Source organism: Micromys minutus, assembly GCF_963924665.1.
Source record: "Micromys minutus genome assembly, chromosome: 13".
NCBI lineage: Eukaryota > Metazoa > Chordata > Mammalia > Rodentia > Muridae > Micromys > Micromys minutus.
This window is the reverse complement of record NC_137982.1, coordinates 8,673,185-8,693,374: the sequence shown is the minus strand read 5'-3', so window position 1 is coordinate 8,693,374 and position 20,190 is coordinate 8,673,185. Positions and strand designations below refer to the sequence as shown.

The window sequence follows — 20,190 nt, the reverse complement described above, 5'->3', positions numbered from 1 at the left end:
CTGCCTCAGCCACTACGCCCTTGCTCATCGTGGATGCCCAGTGTTCTCCTGACGTGGGTGGCCCACTGTGGCTCCTGAGCACTGCAGGCTGAGCTGGGAACCTGGAGAGCTGTTAGGCCGTGGAGAAGACAGTCACTGTGCCTCTTCCCAGGGTTGACTCCTGTTTTTGTTTGTTTTGTTTGAGGGTTGTTAGTTTATTTGTTTTGTTGGGTTTTCTTTTCTTTTTTGAGGCAGAGTTTCTTATTGTAGCCCTGGATGGCCTGGAACTCACTCTGGAGACCAGGCGGGCCTCAAACTCACAGAGACCCGCCTGACTCTGCCTCCTGGGTGCTGGGACTAAATGTGTTCACCACCACTGCCTGGCTTGCTTTTTTCTTTTCTTTTTTTTTTTTTTTTTTAATACAGGATCTCTTTATGTCACTCTGGCTGTCCTAGAACTCACTATGCTGACCAGCCTGGTCTTTAACTCACAGAGATCCACTAGTGATATCTGCCCCCCAAAGCTGAGATTAAAGGTGTGCTCCACCATGATCAGAAACACTCTAGAGTGCCAGCCCATGTCCTTTTCGTGTTTTTTCTTTCTTTTTTTTTTTTTAAGATTGATTGATTGATTGATTGATTTAAAGTACACTGTAGCTGTCATCAAACATGCCAGAAGAGGGCATCAGATCTCATTACAGATGGTTGTGAGCCACCAGGTGATTGCTGGGATTTGACCTCAGAACCTATGGAAGAGCAGCCAGTAGTGCTCTTAACCGCTGAGCCATCTCTCCAACCCCACTGTCCTTTTCTGATGACTTGTCAGTGGCTTTTCTTTCTGCCTTCACCCTTGGCCTTTACCTGGGCAGGTCTGCAGTGGCTCCTGTGGCATTGGCATCCCCTCGGATGGCAGCCTGAGTGAAAAAGCCATTGCCAGCTGTGCAGTGAAGTACAGCTTCCAGGTGCTGCTCCTGCCAGGCCAGCTGGGCACGGAAGAGACTGGTGGTGTCCAGCGGCATCCAGGACCGAGGATGCCGGGTGGAGCATGCTGGTGTCCTTTCCATTGTCTCAGCCTATGTCTGAGTTCAGGTCCCTACTGAAGAAGTGCAGGGACAGAGGGAGGCCTGGTAGCGAAGGCTCAGCTGCTCTTTACCTCTCTGGTAACGCCTGAGCAGGGTCCTGTGGCCCTTGTTCTGTCCCATGGTGTTCAGTATTTCCCATCCTCTCCACACCGCTTAGTGATGCAGAGCCCCAGGCAAACCCAGACATCTGAATGAGAACCGTCCAGGCAAAGCTGCTGAGTCTGGTACCTGTGTATTTATGAGAGCGTGGCAGTCACAGCTCAGTGCAGCTCAGCTTGGCCAGCCCTGATGACCAGCGCCCCTATGTGAGTCTCCATTACCGAGTCACCTGTATCTGCTCTCTCTCTCAGCGCCCGCTATGGACACTGGCACAAGAATAAGGCCCCCGGGGAGTACCGCAGCGGTCCCCGCCTCATTATTTTCATCCTTGGGGGTGTGAGCCTGAATGAGATGCGCTGTGCTTACGAAGTGACCCAGGCCAATGGCAAGTGGGAAGTGCTGATAGGTGAGCAAGGCATGCGTTCTACTGTGGCCTCGTTGCTGTCACCCATCCCATGCTTCCTGTTGCTTCCATCTTAGGCCCTGGATAGCAGTTTATGAATGGCAGAAGCTAGGGCCATATGCCCTACTGGGTCTCTTGCTGAAAGACAGCATTTTGGAACGGAAGGAGCCTGGTCATAGAGTCTCAGATCCATACACTGCCACTGCCACTGCAGTCACTTTAAGCAGGAGAGAATCTCTCGAAGCCACATCATTACCACACCTGATGGCAGGGCTACCACGCTGACCACCTCCACTGTCTGTTGGAGACAGACAGGCAGCGTGTCTGTCCGTGCTGCGGAAGCCCAGCAGCCTGATGGCTGGGTCAGAAGGATTCCCTAGCCAGGCCCCGCTTCCTTCTGGTCGGCCACTCCCTCTCTCATATTTCCTGTCCACTTCCAAAAGAGCACAGGCAGCTGGTGGAAGATGGTCTGTGCAGCAGAAGGCACTTCCTGCTTCCTGTCTCCAGGGCAGCAGAAGGCACTTCCTGCTTCCTGTCTTCAGGATTATTTGCAACATCTAGGGCTGACAGACAATGGAGGGAGAAAAGTCTGGGTTCTTCCAGATGTCTCCATTTTGTCCCCAAACAGTTTTATGTGCCACAACTTGTCAGGAGCTGTCATGGACACTGCCCTGTCTAGGCTCACCCTGCAGGAACACATGCTGGATAAAGTGTAAGCCCAGAGGTCAGGGCCCTAGGAGTGTGCTGGGCACCATGGCAAGGGATCCTCTTGAGGGCCATTGAGCCACACGGGCCATGTTCACATGCACTGCTGCAGAGGCGGCCCTTGGCTGCCCCGACAGAAAGGCTTCCCTTGGCACACAGGCACCTGCCTTCACTCCCAGGTGACGTTATCTCAGTGAGCATCACTTCTGTCTATCCAACTTGGATGACCCAGTCCCAGCATCCCCCAAGCTATCCAAGCAAGCAGGCTCCATAGAGCAGTAAAAATGGCTGCTTCCAGTTTCACCAAGACAGGCATTAAGGGGTCATTACCATTGCACAAGCACACGGGAAGGCTACACACCCCTCCCCAGCTCCCACAGGCATCCACGATTAGTTTCCCTGCCTACTTTTCTGTCTGTGATGTAGGCCCCATGAGTGTTCCCTGCTTACTGCCTGCGTATGTGTTGCATGCGTGTATTAGAGGACTCTGAGCTCAAACACAGTTTCCCTAGATAGAGGTTATCACAGCCAAGCTTTGGGGGTGCGCCTTCCTTTCCCCTTTGGACCGTCCTTAAGGTTCCTTGTGCAGGGGGAGGGTGGAGACCCAGGGACAGAGAGCTGCCCACGTGGGTTCATGGAGGGGCTTCCCGTAAACAAGCACCATCCGTTGTGTGGCTCACATGCTTTGTGCATGCCAGCACCTTGCTGCCTGCTACATGTGTGCATGTGCCTGTGCATGCTCTGCCTCTCACGCCTCTCCGGCTTCGGGCACTGGGGCCTCCGTTGGTGTGTCCGGGGCGCCTTGTTCAGCGGCCTCTATTCTCCCACAGGTTCTACTCACATTCTCACTCCCACCAAATTCCTCATGGACCTGAGACACCCCGACTTCAGGGAGTCCTCTAGGGTATCTTTTGAGGATCAGGCTCCAACAATGGAGTGAGAGACAAAGAGACAAAGTAAAAGCAGCTTATTCCAGAAAGAAACTCTTCCGCTCCGAAGGGCTTTCTTTGACGACCTGTCACTCTCTTTCTTTTTCTCTTTTTACTTTATCATTTCTTTGATTTCTTTTCTCCAAGAAAATGCTTGCAGTTCTTAACGCTGATTGAAAATGTGTCCAGTGCTGCCTTCACACCCTGGGCTCCATCCACTAACTCACTCACGCCCTGGGTGAACGCTGCGCAGTCGCTGGGGTTAAACCAAGTGACAGTAGCTGTGTGAATACTCCTCAAAGAGGAGACTAGGGTTAGGGCTAGTGGAGGCATTCAAGCCTGCTGCCCAGGATGAAATGTAGGCTCCTAAAGGGTATGTCCACTTGACAGTGAGGCCAGCAGACCTTCAGGATGGCCACACATAAAAGGCCAATACTTGTGAGATGTCCACAGCACCTGAAGGCAAGAGAGGGGTGGCCAGGGGGACAGAGGAGTCTCCAGGCCAATGGAAGGCAGAGGGATGGACACCTTTGCTCAGGACAGGTACAGTGCTGAGGAATGACCGTCTTCCAGCTGCTGTAGGTTCTGTGACACCACTGCTCACACCCCACGCTGCAGAAACTGAAAAACTGCATTCTCTGTTCTGCATTTACTCCAGTCTGGTGGGGCAGGCTGCCATCCCAGATACCGGCAGGCAGAGTCGGGGCCAAGGCCCACCTGGGCTACAGAGTGAGTTCAAGTTCTCTTGAAGAGAACCCAGACTTTGTTCCCAGCATCCACACTGAGTCAGAGTATCTGATGTCTTTGACCTCTGTGGGTACCTGCATGCATAAATGCATACTCACACACTTCTATGTAATTAAAATAAAATAAAATTAAAGCTTTTTTTCCTTTTTTTAAAGATTTATTTATTATATATAAGTACACTGTAGCTGTCAGATACACCAGGAGAGGGCATCAGATTTCATTATAGGTGGTTGTGAGTCACCATGTGGTTGCTGGGATTTGAACTCAGGACTTCTGGAAGAACAGTCAGTGCTCTTAACCACTGAGCCAGCTCTCCAGCCCAAATTAAGACTTTTTTAAAAGGTAAAAAGAAGCCTGGGATGTGTCTTAGTGGTAGACAGGTTGCCTGGCATCATGTGTAACACTTAGAAGGGGAAGAAGGGAAAATTGCTTTTATGGATCTTTCGGAATTAAGCAGTTGTGTTCTCTCTCTCTCTCTCTCTCTCTCTCTCTCTCTCTCTCTCTCTCCTCTTAATAAGCTTTACAGCCCTCAGGGAAATCTGTTCTTGATGTCCCCAAGCTTGTTGCTCAGGAGCATCCTTTCTGTCTGGTGACTTACTAGATCCTCCTCACTCCTCCCTTTCATCCTTTGAGCATGTTTGGGGACTCCATTTTAGTAATCGCTCAATATTTTTACCTATTTTATTATGGGCTCTAAAAATGTCCTTTCAACATAAGCTTATGTGTAACCCAGGGAGGTAGTAAGTTGGAGAGTCCTGTAAGCTGCAGAGAGAGATCTCCTGGCCACTGCTCCAAGGCTCCCTTGAGTCAGTTAGCTACATTGAGTATCTCAGATGCAGGCCTGGAGCCATGCAAACATGCCTCTAGTCTCCTGGTGCATCTCAAGGGCATGGCTCCTCTGAAGCTTGACTAGATCCCACCAGAAGCTCGCTTAGTGTGGTTTCCATGTGGCAAGAAGAAGTAGTAGGCCATTCCACTTCCCCCACTTCCCCCAGCAGAGAGGTATCACCTCCAGGACAACAGCTGTGAACCAAGAACTGGACTTGGCGGTCCTCCTGTGCTCCTCCCCCTCTGGAAAGCACAGTCAACAGGTGGTGAAGCTTCCAGGTGTGCTTCTGTCCACCCGAGGAGACAGAGGCACTCGGGTCTCAAGTTCAAGGCCAGTGTACACAGTGTGTCTAAAAACTAAACAAGCAGGACACAGTGACACACAGCTTTAATCTCCCTCATAGGAGGCAGAGGCAGGGAGGTCTATGTGAGTTTGAGGCCAGCCTGGTCTACATGAGAGTTCAAGGATAGCCAGACCCTGTCTCAAAAACAAATTAATAAAATTTAAAGTATATATGTCTATCGAGAAGCAGGGAGATGAAACAATGGCAAACCATAGCGCTCTAAACCAGTGACACCAGAGGCAAAGGAAAGCCATTTGCCTGTCCTGTTATGACCACCCAGGTGACCAGAGACAGAGCAGTGTGGAACTTAGAGAGCCTTAGTTTTACAGCTCACCTGTAAGATGAGGCCCAGACACAGGGAGAGTGGCCCCAGCAAGTATATGTGTTCCAAGAGACAGTGCCTTCCAGTGTCTTCCTAGCTCCTCCTCCACTGGGGCAGCTGTAGGTCATGGGAATCTTGACCATTGAAGAACCCCAATTCTCTCAAGCCTTCAGACAGCCCTGAGTGCTGTCTGATGGTTAGAATTTTACATTCTTACCTTGTGGTGTATATGAGTCACCATGAGTGCCCGTCATGAGGGGGAGACCAGGAAGCTATCAGAACAAATGAGAGAGGAGTTGAAGAAATGGCTTGGTGGTTAGGAGCACTGGCTGCTCTTCCAGAGGATCTCCATTCAATTCCCAGGGCCCTCACAGGGGATCCAATGCCCTCTTCTGCCCTCATTGAGCACCAGGCACAGATGTGGTACACTGACACATTGAAGGCAAAACACTCACTATATAAAAGGTTTTTTTTTAATCGGATAAAAGTTATTTTTAAAAAGAAACAAAACCAAATGAGAGAACTCTCAGGCTACATTAGACCTATTTAGTGCACATGCTTATGAAGGTGTTTTGGTCCTGGATGGCTCTGGCTCTTGAGTGCAGGGATTAAAGGTGTGCAACACCATCACCCCCATTGCACCCCTCACATGTCAGGTTTTGTGTGTGCTTATAAAGAGAATATTTGCTGTGTCCCAGACTGGGCTGTTGGCTCTGACATACAAATGCCCCTTGCATGTCCATCTGCCTCTGATAAGGCTGGCTTCTTTTCCAGAAGGCTCCAGGGAGCTCTTAACCTAGAGGACCACCCCCTAAGTCTTTGGACAATGAGATGGGCATTTGAATATGCCTCAGTTTCATCGTTGGAGGCCACATTTTCTGAATGTACATGTGAGAAGTGAGGGGGTCCTTTGGAACAAGCCTCTGATCAAAGGAGGCTCTTTGAATTTGCCTTCAAAATCAAAACAGACTTCCAGTTTCCTGGACCAGTTTCCAGCACAGGGAGCAGAGCATTCTCCCACCAGTATGTTCCTGGTTGCCTTTAGGAAGCCCTAGGCTATGCCTCACTAGATCTGGAGCCAGCTGGATGGAGGGAGAGGAGGTCTGGACCGCCCTCCCTCTGGCACTAGCTCCTGCTGATGTCCTTTAAGGCCTTTGGCCTGCCCTAGAGCTCCTAGGAAGACTAGCTAGCTCACTGAAGTGAGTGTGCTTGAGCAAAAGGGGCAGTCTAGAATACTCCTGCCTACACTCCACACTGTGTAAGGAGCTGCACCTCTGCAGGGTGACGAGGCTGCCTCACAGCACAGGGCCAGTGCAGGGATGCTCAGGGCAACATGCTTGTTGACCCCGGGCATAGCCAGGGATGGACTTCTGGACCAGAACAGTGAATGCAGAGACAGGACCTGGAAGATCCTCTCAGATTGTTGCTCTTCTTTCTGCTGGTCCAGACTGACCAGGAAGCTCCCAGGCCACTAAGCAAGTGGTGGTCAGAGGTACCGGGAGCAAGGCTCCTTGTTCCTGCCCTCGGAGTGGAAGTCTGGAATGGGTCTCCACTCCCCACTCCCACAGAGGCCTACTGCTTCTAGGTCCCCAGGGAGGCACATTTTCAAGAACGGACCTTTCCTTTGGTTCTCCTGTCCCACCAGGACCCTGCTTTGCACCCACTGCTGCGTGCATGCACGCCTCATGCTCACACCTCCGTCACCTCCATTCTGTTTGATTAAGCCCATGCCCAACCACTCGGGCCATGCATCATTTTAGTGCACATCTCTATGAAAAAGACCTTCATTTAAATTTTTTAATTTGTTTTTTTGGTTTCTTTCTTTTTTTAACCTTTGCTCTAGAAGTATATCTGATTCCATTAGCTTAAACTTTTGCAAGCATTTCTAATCTCTTACAAGTCTCTTACAATACGGTCTCCACAAGGTAAGGCCTCAGGTCCCTGCCCTTTCCCTCACACCTGAGGTCCCCCACTGTGCCAGCATCAATATGCCGGCCCCCAGAGGTTAGTGGGTCCCCAAGTCCTGCCAGGCACCATTCTCTCCACATAGAGACACCTACGCACCTCTGCCCTTCTCAGCCACTGTCTCTTGCTGTATTTGAAATTTCTCTCCCTGGTTTTACCTTGACTTCAAGAGATGATGAATGAAGCACAGTCACCAGTCACCTGACAGATGGTGCTGAGCTCCGAGAAGAGGTTCCCGGGTCAGCCTGGGACCCTGCCTGAGCCTAAATACCTCCTTAGCCTATGTGACCGGGCCCAAGGGTTCTATCCCCAAACCCCTCCTAGCTTCCAGTGGACCCAAACCAGGGTTGGGGGGATGGAGAATCGGGGACAGAAGCCTCAGGCTGCAATAGGTAAGTGAGCTTACTGTCTTCTCTGCCTTCCCAGGATCCACGCACATTCTCACCCCACAGAAACTGCTGGACACGCTGAAGAAGCTGAATAAAACAGACGAAGAAATAAGCAGTTAAAAAAAATAAGCTGCCCCTTCAAAACCCTGCGTCCCTTCCCACAATGCTCTGCAGCTCCCCAGTGCGACACCTTGGTTACTCTGCAGCCTCCCCAGTCCTGCACGCCCTGGCCACCCCGTTGCCGCGCTGAGTTCTTCTGTGTGATGGCACCCCATCTTGTCCTCTGAAAAGCAAGAGAGTAATGTGTTGTTTTTTAAAAATGAGTATCTTCTGTATGTATCCCACAGTAAGTTCACATGCAAGCTCCACACTGCAGAAGCATCAGAACTCTGGCCGAGTGGACTCTCCCTTATTTATGACCCCGTGACCTGTATATAGCCTGTACCACGAGTCACATTGCCTGAATATGGGAAGGTAGACGTGTGGGTGTTTCTCAAAGCTTGTTTGAGCTCATTTCTGTTCTTGTTGGGAATCATAAGGTGTCTGTCCCCCCCAAATACGACATGCTGAGGAAGTGGCGTTTTTCTCTCTAGCCCCTGCCCACTCCCTGTTCCCATGCACAGGAGCTGAGAAGCAGTGAGAAGACACCTCAGGAGCTGTGGGTGGAGGCTTGGGGTGTCCATTGGAAGCTAGTCTGAGTGCCAGCCAGTGTTCTCTCCAGAGCCCGACACGGCTTTCCCTGACCTGTGTCCACAGTGCTGAAACAAGTTAAGTCCTCCGGGCTAAAGCAGCATGCCTAGCACCTTTGGGCCCTCAAGAGTTAGGTGTGACCAGCTCCCCGTCCCTCCCAAGGCTTCACTTGAACATGACGTGGATAGAGGCCAGGAGTGAGAAGTGAACTGGAAGGTGTGAGTTTGGAAGGTGTGAGTTTGGAAGGTGTGAGTTTGGCACTCTGGTCAAAGGCTACAGAAGCCAGGCCTGAGGAACGGGGGCCTGCTGCTCAGTCAGAGTACCCTCCGTTTAAGATACTTCATCGATCTTAATTTTGTGTAGTGTACAGTCATGTGTCATTGTGGTTGTATGAAAACGATCATTTTATTCTTTGTATTAAAGGCATCATGTATAAAACATAGCTAGATATAACGCAGAAATTCCAGAAGCAGATGCTGGAAGGATGGTCTCCATCTTCAGGACGCAGCAGCTCCCTGAGCATGCCACTCACCCTGCTGCTGTAGTCATGAAACAAAGACAGTGGAAGTCACAAAAATGTCCCCAGCCCCTGCCCTCCCTCCCGCAGACTTGTATGTATTACTGTCTCGTGCTGTCCTCGCAAACGTGGTGTACGCCTGCCGCAGCGTCCCATGCCCTCCTCCCTTCCTCCTCTCCTCGGTTCTCAGGCTCTCCCCTGCCCCTCGCCAGTGACCCTTGCCCTTAGGACTGAACCTTAGTGCACTGGTTGATTTCTTCTGTAGCTGCTTCTTTCGTCCCTTCCCTCTGGTCAAGCAATGCTCATGCTTCAGGACCTTGTCTGTCGAACATGTGGGGTTTCCTTTATGTTATTTATATGAATAATTTCTCAAATGGATATTTAAAAAAAAAAAAAAGCTAGTCTGTCTTGAAACTTGTTAACTTGAATCTCCTGAATCTCAGTGTTTAAAGTGTGGAAGCACAACCTGTACTGCTCTGTACCGTCCTGTACTGCAGCATTTGAGTCTAATAAAGACGTCAGCTCTCACTCATGGGGCCGGGGCCCACAGAGCTGGTCTTACTTTGGGGACTAGAGAGGAGGCCAGCCACCCCACAGCTTCGGCTTGGGGTCTTCTGGATTCAGGGGGTTGTGACTTGCATTGCATCTGTACCTGTCTCTCATCTGGGGACAGAGCTTGGCTCTAGTCTCGGGCAGCAAGGAGATGCCTCAGTGAGCATGCTAGCACCCACCTTTAGTCCCAGGACTTTGGAGGCAGAGGCAGGGGCATCACTTTTGAGTTCAAGTCTACTTAGTTCCAGGCCTACCCAAGGCAACATAGTGAGACACTGTCTGGAATGAATAAATAAAAATAAATAAGGACTTGCCTAGACTTGAGGAACTTCTTTTCAACCTTCTAGCCTGCCTCTGCCTCAGGTACTGCAGTACCCTGTCTCAACCTGAGCATTTAGACTTTCCTCCAGTTTGGAAGCTGGTGGTGTCCAGTGAACTGGAAAATACTGCTCTGAGGTTGGTCCTGAATAAACCAGGCCTGGGGTACAGGTTTGTAACCCTAGCTGCTTAAGAAGCAGAGATAGGATTTTTAGTTCCAAGGCTGCCTAGGCTACAGAGCAAGTTCTCGGTCAGCCTCAGTGAGACTGTTCAAGACTAAGGAATAAGTAAGAAACTGGAAAATTGGGCTATGAAGCCAGTGGAACAGTTACCTGATGTGTGTGAGGTCGCAGGCTTTATCCCAGCACCACAAAACACATCAAACCCACCTGGCAGTAGTGGTGCATACTTCTAGTCCCAACACTAGACAAGGGTGGATCTCTGTGTTTGAGCCCAGCCTGGTGTATACATTGAGTTACAAAACAGCTAGAGTAACCCTGTCTTGAAAAAAACAAAAACAAAAACAAAACAAAACAAACAAACAAACAAACAAACAAATTAGTGCTGGAGAAATGGATGGCTCAGCAGTTAAGAACACTTCAGAGGCCTGGAGTTTGATGCTCATAGGATGAATCACAACCTTCCCTCACTCCAGTTCCAAGGATCTGACTCCCTCTTCTGGTATCCATGGGGACTGCATGCAGATACACAAGCAAAACATCTATACACACACAATTTTAAGTCAACTAACTAAACCTCTGTATACATTATCCAGCCTCAGGCCTCTTGATACAGTAACAGAAAATGTTACTTTCACTGCAGGAAGAAATGTATCAACTCAGGTTACTTTGTAGATCTTGCACCTGTCACCAAAATTTTTGCCCAGGGTGTGTGTGTGTGTGTGTGTGTGTGTGTGTGTGTGTGTGTGTGTGTGTGTGTTGGAGGGCAGACTAAGCAACATCTACCCACCTTTCTAAGGTTCTAAAGACAAACCAAAGTATGATTTCACCAAAGGTTCCCTGGAGAACCAGTAAGTTTGTTGGGCTTCCTCACAGAGTGTAAGAGGTTACAAATGGGAGCCTGGAGAAGCCCAAACCAGTATCCCTGGAGAGTCCATGGCTACAGAGATGGAGCTCCTTCTATATCCTCCCCCAGTTATATATGCCAGCCCCCTTCCCAAGATCCTGAAGCCACATGCAGTCAGGGCAGAACTGCATACAGCTGGTTGAGGGACCCTCTCCATCGCCTCCTAGAAAGGAAGGCCAGCAGTGAACGAGCTCAGCTGAGAAGCTCTTTGCAATCCCAGTTGAACTCAGGAAGACGGTTGAAAATTTGGCTTCAAAGACCGTCTCGTAGAACATCTCCCCCACCCCAGCTCCTACAAGATTCACTCTGTAAGCTGGTGAAAACAGCCATGTAGCAATCATGCCAGGCCTCTTATAGACGTGTATTAGGGGGTCCCCTGCCACTTTACGGATGAAGAACCTGGGGCTCAGAGGGATGCAGGGTTTCATCAAGGGCACTCCTGAAAACCTTCACACTGCTGGGGCCTCGGGTCATCAGAATGCCTGGAATGGGATCCAGCACAGGGACTTGAATTCTATTTTTTAAAAAGATGAATTTATTTATGTGTGTATTTATTTTATGTATAGGAGTACATTATAGCTATCCTCAGACACACCAGAAGAGGGCATCAGATCCCATTACAGATGGCTGTGGCTGAGAATTGATCTCACAACCTCTGGAAGAGCAACCATGACCTAACCACTGAACCATCTCTCCAGCTCCGGACTTGAATTCTGAACTGAGTAACAAAGCAGCAGAAGTAGCACTTGTCCCTTCCCAGAGCCCCCTGTCCCTTACACTACGGGACGGTCTTTTAACCTCTCTCTGCTGCTTCGTAGGCTTTTGCTCACTTGCTCTTCATTCTGTTTTATTATCATTGTGTTTGTGTGTGCGCAGTGATGTAATGCACATGTCAGAGAACAACTTTTCTCCTTCCACTGTTCTGGGCACTACAAGCAGTTTTACCCAGTAAGTCATATTGCTGGCCCGAGCTTTCTTATTTTGAGACAGACTCTTGCTGAGTTGCTCGGGCTGACCTTGAACTTGTGTTGTGCCCCCCCCCACCCCATTACACTCAAAAGAAGCTAAGATTACAGGTGTGCGTGCCCACGTTGGGCTTTGTTCTTCCTCTTCTTTTCTGACATCTCTTGGCCCGTGCTTTCGACATTCTTTCTACCCTGATCCCACCAAACAGCAAAGAAGTACCACGCCGTCCTTTGGGAGCCCTAGCTCCCAGTGTCCCAGAGCTCAGCGGGAGCCTTGGCCACTCCAAAAGCTGTAGCATATCTTCAGAGGGGAAGATACTGAGCAGGCCAAAGCAGAAACTATCTGTGGCTGCTCCATCCTTCCAGGGGTTAAAACAGGCACTGAGTCCCACGGGGTCAGACTTACAGTGGCTGGGAGCATCACAGACCTGGGTGGAACCCCCTCTAGTACTTTGCATATGAAAGATGTTCCCTTCTGTGACACCCACAAAGTTGAGCCCCACTCATAGTGAACACACTAAGTGCTCAGTCATCACTGAGTACAATGATGGTCCCCAAGAAAGCCAGGGGACCAAAGAGCAGACACACTCATAAACTGAAAAAAGCCCAGTGTGCCTGGCGAGATAGCTCAGTGCTGAAAGGCTAGAGACTAGAGGGGCCAACTAGAGCATCTGCCAGCCGATGCCTACTGTCTCCCATCCCATAACTGTATGCTGACTCCCTGACTCCAGGGGACAAGATCAAAGCTTCAGAAAAAACTTCATTTACCTGGGATAGCACTGGACAGATGGATCCCTGCCACTAATTCCTCCCACCCCAGCATTGGAGCCTCTAATACAAAATGTTGTGTGGCCGTGCCACTAAAGAATTGGCAGTTTGGTCTAGAGGAGGCATTTCCTAACCTGGGGGTAGGGGGTGGGGGCTCAGTGATTGTTTCTGATTATCCGAAAGTCCCAAAGTGACAGGCTAAGGTCCTTGATGATTGCAATTTATTTCCATTTGAGGGAAGGAGAGAAAGGTCTTTCTGGAACCCAAACTCGTACCCAAGAGGCTGGTATCCTGCTCTGAAAGGCTAGGCCTAGGCCAAGCCCAGGATCCCTGCCAGGAAGAGGACAGTAGCCCTTTAAAACCCAGCCTCACTGTTGCTATGTATGGAAACAACTTCCTTAGCAACTACCTGGCTTCTTAAAGGAGACTTGAAACAGTGGTTGCCATCAGCCATGGCTCCAAAAAAGAAGCCAAACAAAGGAGGCAAGGAGAGTCCAGGCAAGAAGAAGATAGGGGGCAGGAAGGATACCAATGGGACCAAGACTCCAGAGCTGGCCATGGTGGAGGAGCTGAAGGAATTCTACCACAAACAGATCCAAGACCTGGAGGACAGGCTGGCCCGGTGGGTGGCCAGCAGGGAAGCTGGTGCTACCAGGCCAGATGCACACAGGTTCAGATAAGGGCCTTAGATCCGGGCTCTGACCAGGCCCTCTCCTTCCCTGCCTCATTTTCCTCAAGTAACCAGGTAACCCTGAAAGTGTGAGAGGGTAAATGGATTTTCAGAGCTTGGGGAACATACTGCTAAATTAGCATTAGTGTCTCAAACCCAAGTAACAAACACCCCAATGCCACCCTGGCCGGCCCCAATAAGACAGGATAGTAAACATTATAAAAATGTAGTTTAATTGGCAGAATAATTGAAAATGGTTTCCCCTGGTGACCCAGGAGGACACCTCGTTCCCTCTTTTCCTTATGCCAAGACCTATGTCTTGTTTCTCCAGGCTGGGTCTATTTCCCTAAATTTTTGTTTTGTTTTAGAGACAGGACAGTACTTTCTAGCCCAGGGTAGCCTCGAACTCATGTTGATCCACCTGCCTCATCCTCCCAAGTGCTGAGATTACAAGTGTGAACCACTACAGGTCCCTCAGTGGGAACGAAGGAAGGGGATTTTCCCACCTGAGCCATTGCCTCTTAGGACTGGATTCCTTTGTGGCAGAGGTGGCAGGGAAAAGACCCTCCTAGCATTTCATTAGAGACACTATTTGCCCATTATTCTTCTTACCCTAAAACTAATTTTAGGGCTGGTGAAATGGCTCAGTGGCACTTGCCCCTCATCACCAGAACCCACATGGTGGAGGGATAGAACCAACTCCTGCAGGTTGTCTTCTGACCTCCACTGTGCACACGGCCCACGTGTATGCACGCACACACAGAATCAATAAATAAGTTACAACAAAAATGCTTGTGAGAATATAGTTTCTAACCTGAGCGTGGTGGCCATGCCGACAGCCTCAGCAGGTTTGTTCTAAGTTCCAGGCTAGCCTGAACTATATAGAGCAAGACCCTGTCTCAAAAGAATAAGCAACACAAAGCTAACTTGGTGACAGTTAGGAAGCACCTGCCCCAATCCCAAAGTCTAACATTAAAAAGATAAGTAAGTGGTTGGGGGGATGGCCCAGTGACTAAGACACCTGCCACTCAAACCTCACAACTAGAATATGGATTCCCAGCACTCATGCAAACGGGTAGGTGTGGTGCCCATCTGTGGCCCCAGGGCATGGGATATAGGAATAAAAGATCCTCTGGAACAGTGCTTCTCAACCCATGGGTCTTGACCACAAGACCATCAGAAAGTACAGATTTTTACAAGTCACAGCAGTAGCAGAATTACAGTTAGGAAGTAGCAATGATAGTAGTTTTATGGTTGTGGGGGGTCACCGCGACACAAGGAACTGTATGTATTAAAGGATACAGTGGGCTGGAGAGATGGCTCAGTGATTAAAAGCACTGGCTGCTCTTCCAGAGGTCCTGAGTTCAATTCCCAGCAACCACATAGTGGCTCACAACCGCCTGTAAATGAGATTTGATGCCCTCTTTTGGTGTGTCTGAAGACAGTGACAGTGTACTCGCATACATGAAATAAATCTTAGAAAAAAGGATATGGTGTTAGAAAGTTAAGAACCACTGCTCTAGAGCAGGCTAGCTAGCTTGTAAGCTTGTGAACTTGTGAGCTCTGGGCTCCAGTAGGAGACTCTGCTTCAATATATAACGTGAAGAACCTCTATTTTCTTATCTGTAAAATGGGTATAATTATCACCGCACCTACATCCTTACATATCATGGGGGAGGGTGTTTCAACAAATGTCAACTTCTAGCTTTCACACGCATGAATACGCATGTGAATATGCACATACACATGAATACCAGACATCTGCAATAAATAAACATATAAACAAAAGACAACCAGGCAGTGGCCATTCATATAGTCGATGCTGAGAAAAATCACAGCTGGTCCTGAGCAGGTTTGTGCCTGGGCAGGCCTGTGGCATCCCTGCTTTACACCATATCCACAAGAAAGGCACACACAGGGCACTGGGGAAATCTCCCCAGGTAGGAGAGGGAGCAGGATGACAGCCCTGACCTTTGACTCCTCTCGTGGCAGGCTGCCTCCTTTCCCCTCAAAGGCAGCCCTACTCTGAAATGCCTGTATACATGACTCATTCAGAAGATTTACGAATAAATCCTTACGAATAAAGCAAATGCTTCAGTTATCCCATCTGAAACCAGTACATATGGCACTCTTAAAATTTACACGTCAGGGCTGGAGCGATGGCTCAGTGGTTAAGAGCACTGAGTGCTCTTCCAGAGGTGCTGAGTTCAATTCCCAGCAACCAGCTCACAACCATGGGACCTGATGTCCTCTTCTGGTGTGTCTGAAGAGTGACAGTGTACTCACATACATAAAATAAATAAATCTTTAAAAAGAACTTACAAATGTCGAAACCAAAATACTACTAATAACAATAGGCAGGATAAAAGCTGGGTGTGGTGGCACACACCTTTAATCCCAGGGGCTGGTGGATCTCTGTGAGTTCGAGGCCAGCCTGGTCTACAGAGTTCCAGGACAGCCAGAACTACACAGAGAAACTGTCTCCAATACCAAACTAAATAAATAAAGTAACAAATGTCCCCTGACCTAAGACACCAGATGAAATGTATCAGGAAAAATACATTTAACACATAGTTACTGAGTATTTAATGTTTGCCAAATTGTTAGGTCCTGAGATGCAGAGAGGTAGGGGGTGCAAACAGCTTGGCCAGCTGAGGCGGTAGAAACAGGCATTGTGGGTAAGAGCCTCAGCTTGGGTTCAAGTTCTGGTCTTGTCAGTTTCTAGTTTCTTCATCTTTCTGAGCCTCAGTTTCCTTGTCTGTGTTAATGGGGGTCACAGCAAATGCACCTTCTGAATAAACTGGGAACAGGCGTGAACATGTTACCACTGTGGGCACAGGATAGACTCGGTCCCCATGGGATTCACATCCAAAAGAGGTGACCACTTAGGTTCACATCTTTAATCCCAACACTCAGGAAGCAGAGTTGGGGTGGCAGGGGGTCAGGGGCAGCTTGGCTGGTCTATACAGTAAGTTCCAAGATATCCCGGACTATATAGTGAGACCCTGTCTGCAAACAACAAAAATTTAAGAAGAAATATAAGATGCTGAGGGAGATGACTCAGTAAAGTTCTGACAAGCAAACAGAAAGAGTTCAGATCCCAGAACCTTGAAAAAAGCCAGGCAATGGCAGTGTCCTGTGTCCTTTAACCCTGACCTCGATGGGAGAGGCTCTCTGAAGCTCACCAGCCAGCCAGCTTAGCCAAACTGTTACACTTTAGATTGAGCTCAGGCTTCACTTACACACACATCCTGTAAAACAGTTTAAAAGCTGAGCACAGGCTCGGGTTAAGGCCTCCAGGCATGAAACATAATGGGAGATTCAGATGACTCTTTATGGAAGGAGGGTCTGGGAGAGCAGGCCCAGTGACACTGGTGACCAGCCTGCCCTGGCTTGACCCTGCCTCTCTGTCCTGCCCCACCCCAGGTATCAGCGGAAATGGGATGAACTGGCTGTGCAGGAGAAGCTGTTCCGACAGGAGTTCGAGCAGCTGGCCAACAACAAGAAGGAGATTGTGGCCTTCCTCAAGCGCACACTGAACCAGAGGGTGGATGAGATCACGGACCTTAACGACCAGCTGCAGAGCCTCCAGGTGGCCAAGGAGATGGAGAAGGACGCTTTCGAGGCCCAGCTGGCCCAGGTGCGCCATGAATTCCAGGAAACCAAGGACCAACTCACCACGGAGAACATCGCCCTCGGTGAGGGGACCAGGGGACCCATCAGCACCAAATTTACTACTAAAGGCATCAAGGCCCAAATCCACAGCTGTCACTGGGATACCACAGCTACCTTGAGTACAAACACCTGTATGCAACTTCAAACACTATCTGCCTTAATTTTCCATGCATTCCCAAAGTCAGAAACACTCTCCCTTCCCGTTTATAGATGAGGAAATGCTTCAGAAAGACAGGATTTTATCTATGCCGCCCACACGAAGGGGGGGCGGTTGAGACTTGTCTGCCCAGGGTCAGCTGCCATTGTCATGGTCACTCTTATGTGGGGAGGTTTCAAGGGGGACTTCTTGAGGAGGATCTGAACAGGGTTTGGGGAGATTAGAGTGCGTGGTAAGGCACTCCCGAGAAACGCAGTGGACAGAGGTGCAGGGCCAGCCATGGCATGTGTAGACCAGTCCTGGTGGGGAAGGTAAGACAGTTGAGACCTCAGAGGGGTGCCAGTCAAGGCTGTCAGCAGTAGCTCACCAGCCTTGTGGCCCTAACGGGCAGGGGTCAAGCTGAGCTCCCTGGAGGAATTCCGGCTGCAGAAAGAGGAACTCACTGAGAAGTACATGGCGCTGGAGGATCAGCTTCGCAAGCAGGAGGGAGAATACAAGGAGCACGTGTACAACCTGGAGAAGAAGTCTGTGCTGGACAAGGACAGGTAGGCAGGCTGGGGACCTGCTGGGGCCACACTGCACCCCTCAGCTCTCTAGAAGGGAGCCGTGAACTCCCCAGCCTCTGTGCCCCAGAACCGTTTGGGATTTATGGGGGGTGGGGATGAAAGGGCCTAGGCTGGCACTGGACACTCCCTTCTCTCTTGTCACTTCTCCATATGGTGTGTTTATTTAATAGGTAAGAATGTTTCAATGGTTCAAATTCCAAAGGCTCAGAGATTCTTTGGAGGAAGAGCCTGGGTACCCTGGGACCCCTCCCAAAAAGGGGGTACCAAGACTTATACCCATCTACTTGACTCCCAACCCCACCCTCCTGGAAAGGCTTAGGAAAGAGATCATCCAGCGTGTGAACCTGGTGGCCACCGAGTTCCGAAAGGTGGCCACCAACCAGATGTGGGAGACGACCAGGCGGGCCATCCTAGAGAACAACAACGTGACTCTGCAGCTGTCCAAGATGTCCCAGCAAGGTGTGAAGCTGCTGCAGGAGAATGAGCACCTCAAGGGCGCTCAGGACAAGCTGTACCAACAGCTGGAGATGCTGGAGAACACCCAAGAGATCATGGCCAAAAAGAACATAGGGCATCAGAGGGTATGACCACCGTGCCCTCCTCGTGTGAAATGAGGGCAGCCCGGAGGTCGGAATCAAGTTATGAGTGGAGATGGTTCGCAGTGAGGTGCCAGGCTTTCCTCACTGGGGTGCTGGCCCTAGCTCTGGAGTCTGTTTGTCCCATACCTGAGTGGAGCCCACCTCCTGCCTAGCTGTTGTCCAGAGGTGGTGTTGGTCTGCTGTACATGGGAGCAAGTCCTAAGTTGTATCTTTAAAAGGGAGCTAGGGGTGGGCTGGGGTCCCCGTGGTAGGTCTGTGACACCTGCCTGCCCTGCAGATTATTCTCATGCTGACGGAGAAGTGCCGCCAGCAGAAGAAGGGCGCAGAGGAGGCAGAGCAGCTGCGCCTCCTGCTGTCCCAGGTGGAGCAGAACCTCCAGAGTCTGCAGAAGGACAACCAGACCCTGAGGTTAAGTCGAGATGGGTGGGAACAGGTGGAATCCTGCTAGGGGAATGCCTTTGTCTAGAGCCTCAGGGTTTGGACTGGCAGACACACTGAAGTCTAGATTTAGATGGCTTGGAGAAGGAGTAAGCTGTGTGCTTTCTTGTCCCGGACCAGGACCGAGAAAGACCAGCTGGAGGAGCAGCTGAAGAAGCAGCAGGCAGAGACAAATCGGCTACAAGAGGAGCTGACCAAGGAACAGAAGAGTCGGGCAAACCTTAAAACAGTCCTGACCCAGGCCACCTCCCTACTACAGGACATTGTGCAGGTAAGAAAGCAGTGGGAAGAGATATCAAGAGGTCACTAGGGCCAAGTGTATAGAGGCTTACGGCCAGACTCCTTTTCTCAGTCTGGATCGAAAAGAGTTGGATCTAATCATACCAGGCAATGAGGAGGCAGAAGCAGGTGGATTCCAAACTCAAGAACTGACCGGGGTTACAGAATGAGTTCAAGGCCAGCCTGGGAAACTCAAGTGTCCTTTAAAATAAAAATCCCTGGGAGGCAGTGGCAGGCGGAGGAAGAAACTTCAAACTTCCAAAGAGTTGAATTTCTCCTCTAGGGCTCCGGAGAGCTCTAAGCCTCAGTCTTCCCAGGGTCACTGAGAAAGCAGGCGCTGGCCCTGGAGAATCTCGCTGGAGGCAGGTGGGTATCAGGGCCCTGGTGGTTATTTAACCGGCCTCATGTCACACCAATAGATGCGAGCAGAGGCAGAGGATGGTGACTTTGATGTGGTGTTCCAACTGCAGCGCAAGGAGCTGCTGCAGCAACTGCTGGTTTTGCTCAGCTCAGGTGTAGTTTTGACACCACAGCCGGACACAGGTTCCCACCAGGTCAAGCAGCCCCACGGCCTACCCAAAGACAGGTGAGCAGATCATCCTTGGGGGATGGTCTCGGCAGACCCCCGGCTCGCCAATGTTTTTCTGAAGCTCTGCCTCCTCTTGTGGAGATGGAGAGGATGACCCCGGGTCCCTCTCCACAGCCGACTCATCACCCAGACATCCAAGACAGGGGCTTCCTCTCTGCAACAGCAGCTCTCCACCATCACCACCTATCAGCCGGGGGATCTTGGGCTGGTGCCTCGACGTCAGGTCCGCATCCCACCCAAACCCCAGGATCTCGGGCCACTCTCTTATGTCACCCGAATGGGGATCTGCCAGTTACAGAACACTGAGGTAGGGGTGCCGGGGACCCTAGGGACAGCAAGCTGACAGCTGTCCTGGTTCTGCCAGGCTGTAGTTGGGCCCCCAGCCCCCACAGGAAGCTTCCAATTTCAAGTCGGTATCTTTTAATCTTGCAGATCTACCCATCTGGACGCCTCAAAAGGTTCAAAAAGTTTACCCTTCCTAGACCTTTCCTATACCACAAATAGCACATGGAGAGACCAAACCACCAGA

General features: G+C 50.2%; 2 protein-coding genes across 2 annotated transcripts in view; both read left to right on the top strand.

Annotated features, from left to right (window-relative positions):
- Positions 1-9,496, top strand: part of STXBP1 (syntaxin binding protein 1) — a 57,511-nt gene extending 48,015 nt beyond the window's left edge. Inside the window, exons 18-19 of the mRNA XM_080927147.1 lie at positions 1,412-1,566; positions 7,830-9,496. Of these exons, the coding sequence (XP_080783273.1) occupies positions 1,412-1,566; positions 7,830-7,912 (238 nt within the window). The 3' untranslated portion in view covers positions 7,913-9,496. The remainder of the gene's footprint in view (positions 1-1,411; positions 1,567-7,829) is intronic.
- A 3,644-nt stretch (positions 9,497-13,140) lies between these two features.
- On the top strand, positions 13,141-20,165 carry CFAP157 (cilia and flagella associated protein 157; the record flags this gene model as incomplete). The annotated part of the gene is made up of 9 exons (XM_080927535.1): positions 13,141-13,310; positions 16,785-17,056; positions 17,582-17,735; positions 18,070-18,337; positions 18,633-18,763; positions 18,914-19,064; positions 19,492-19,658; positions 19,776-19,968; positions 20,094-20,165. 9 exons carry the CDS (start codon positions 13,141-13,143, stop codon positions 20,163-20,165), a joined length of 1,578 nt encoding a protein of 525 aa, XP_080783661.1.
- Between the last annotated feature and the right edge of the window lie 25 nt (positions 20,166-20,190).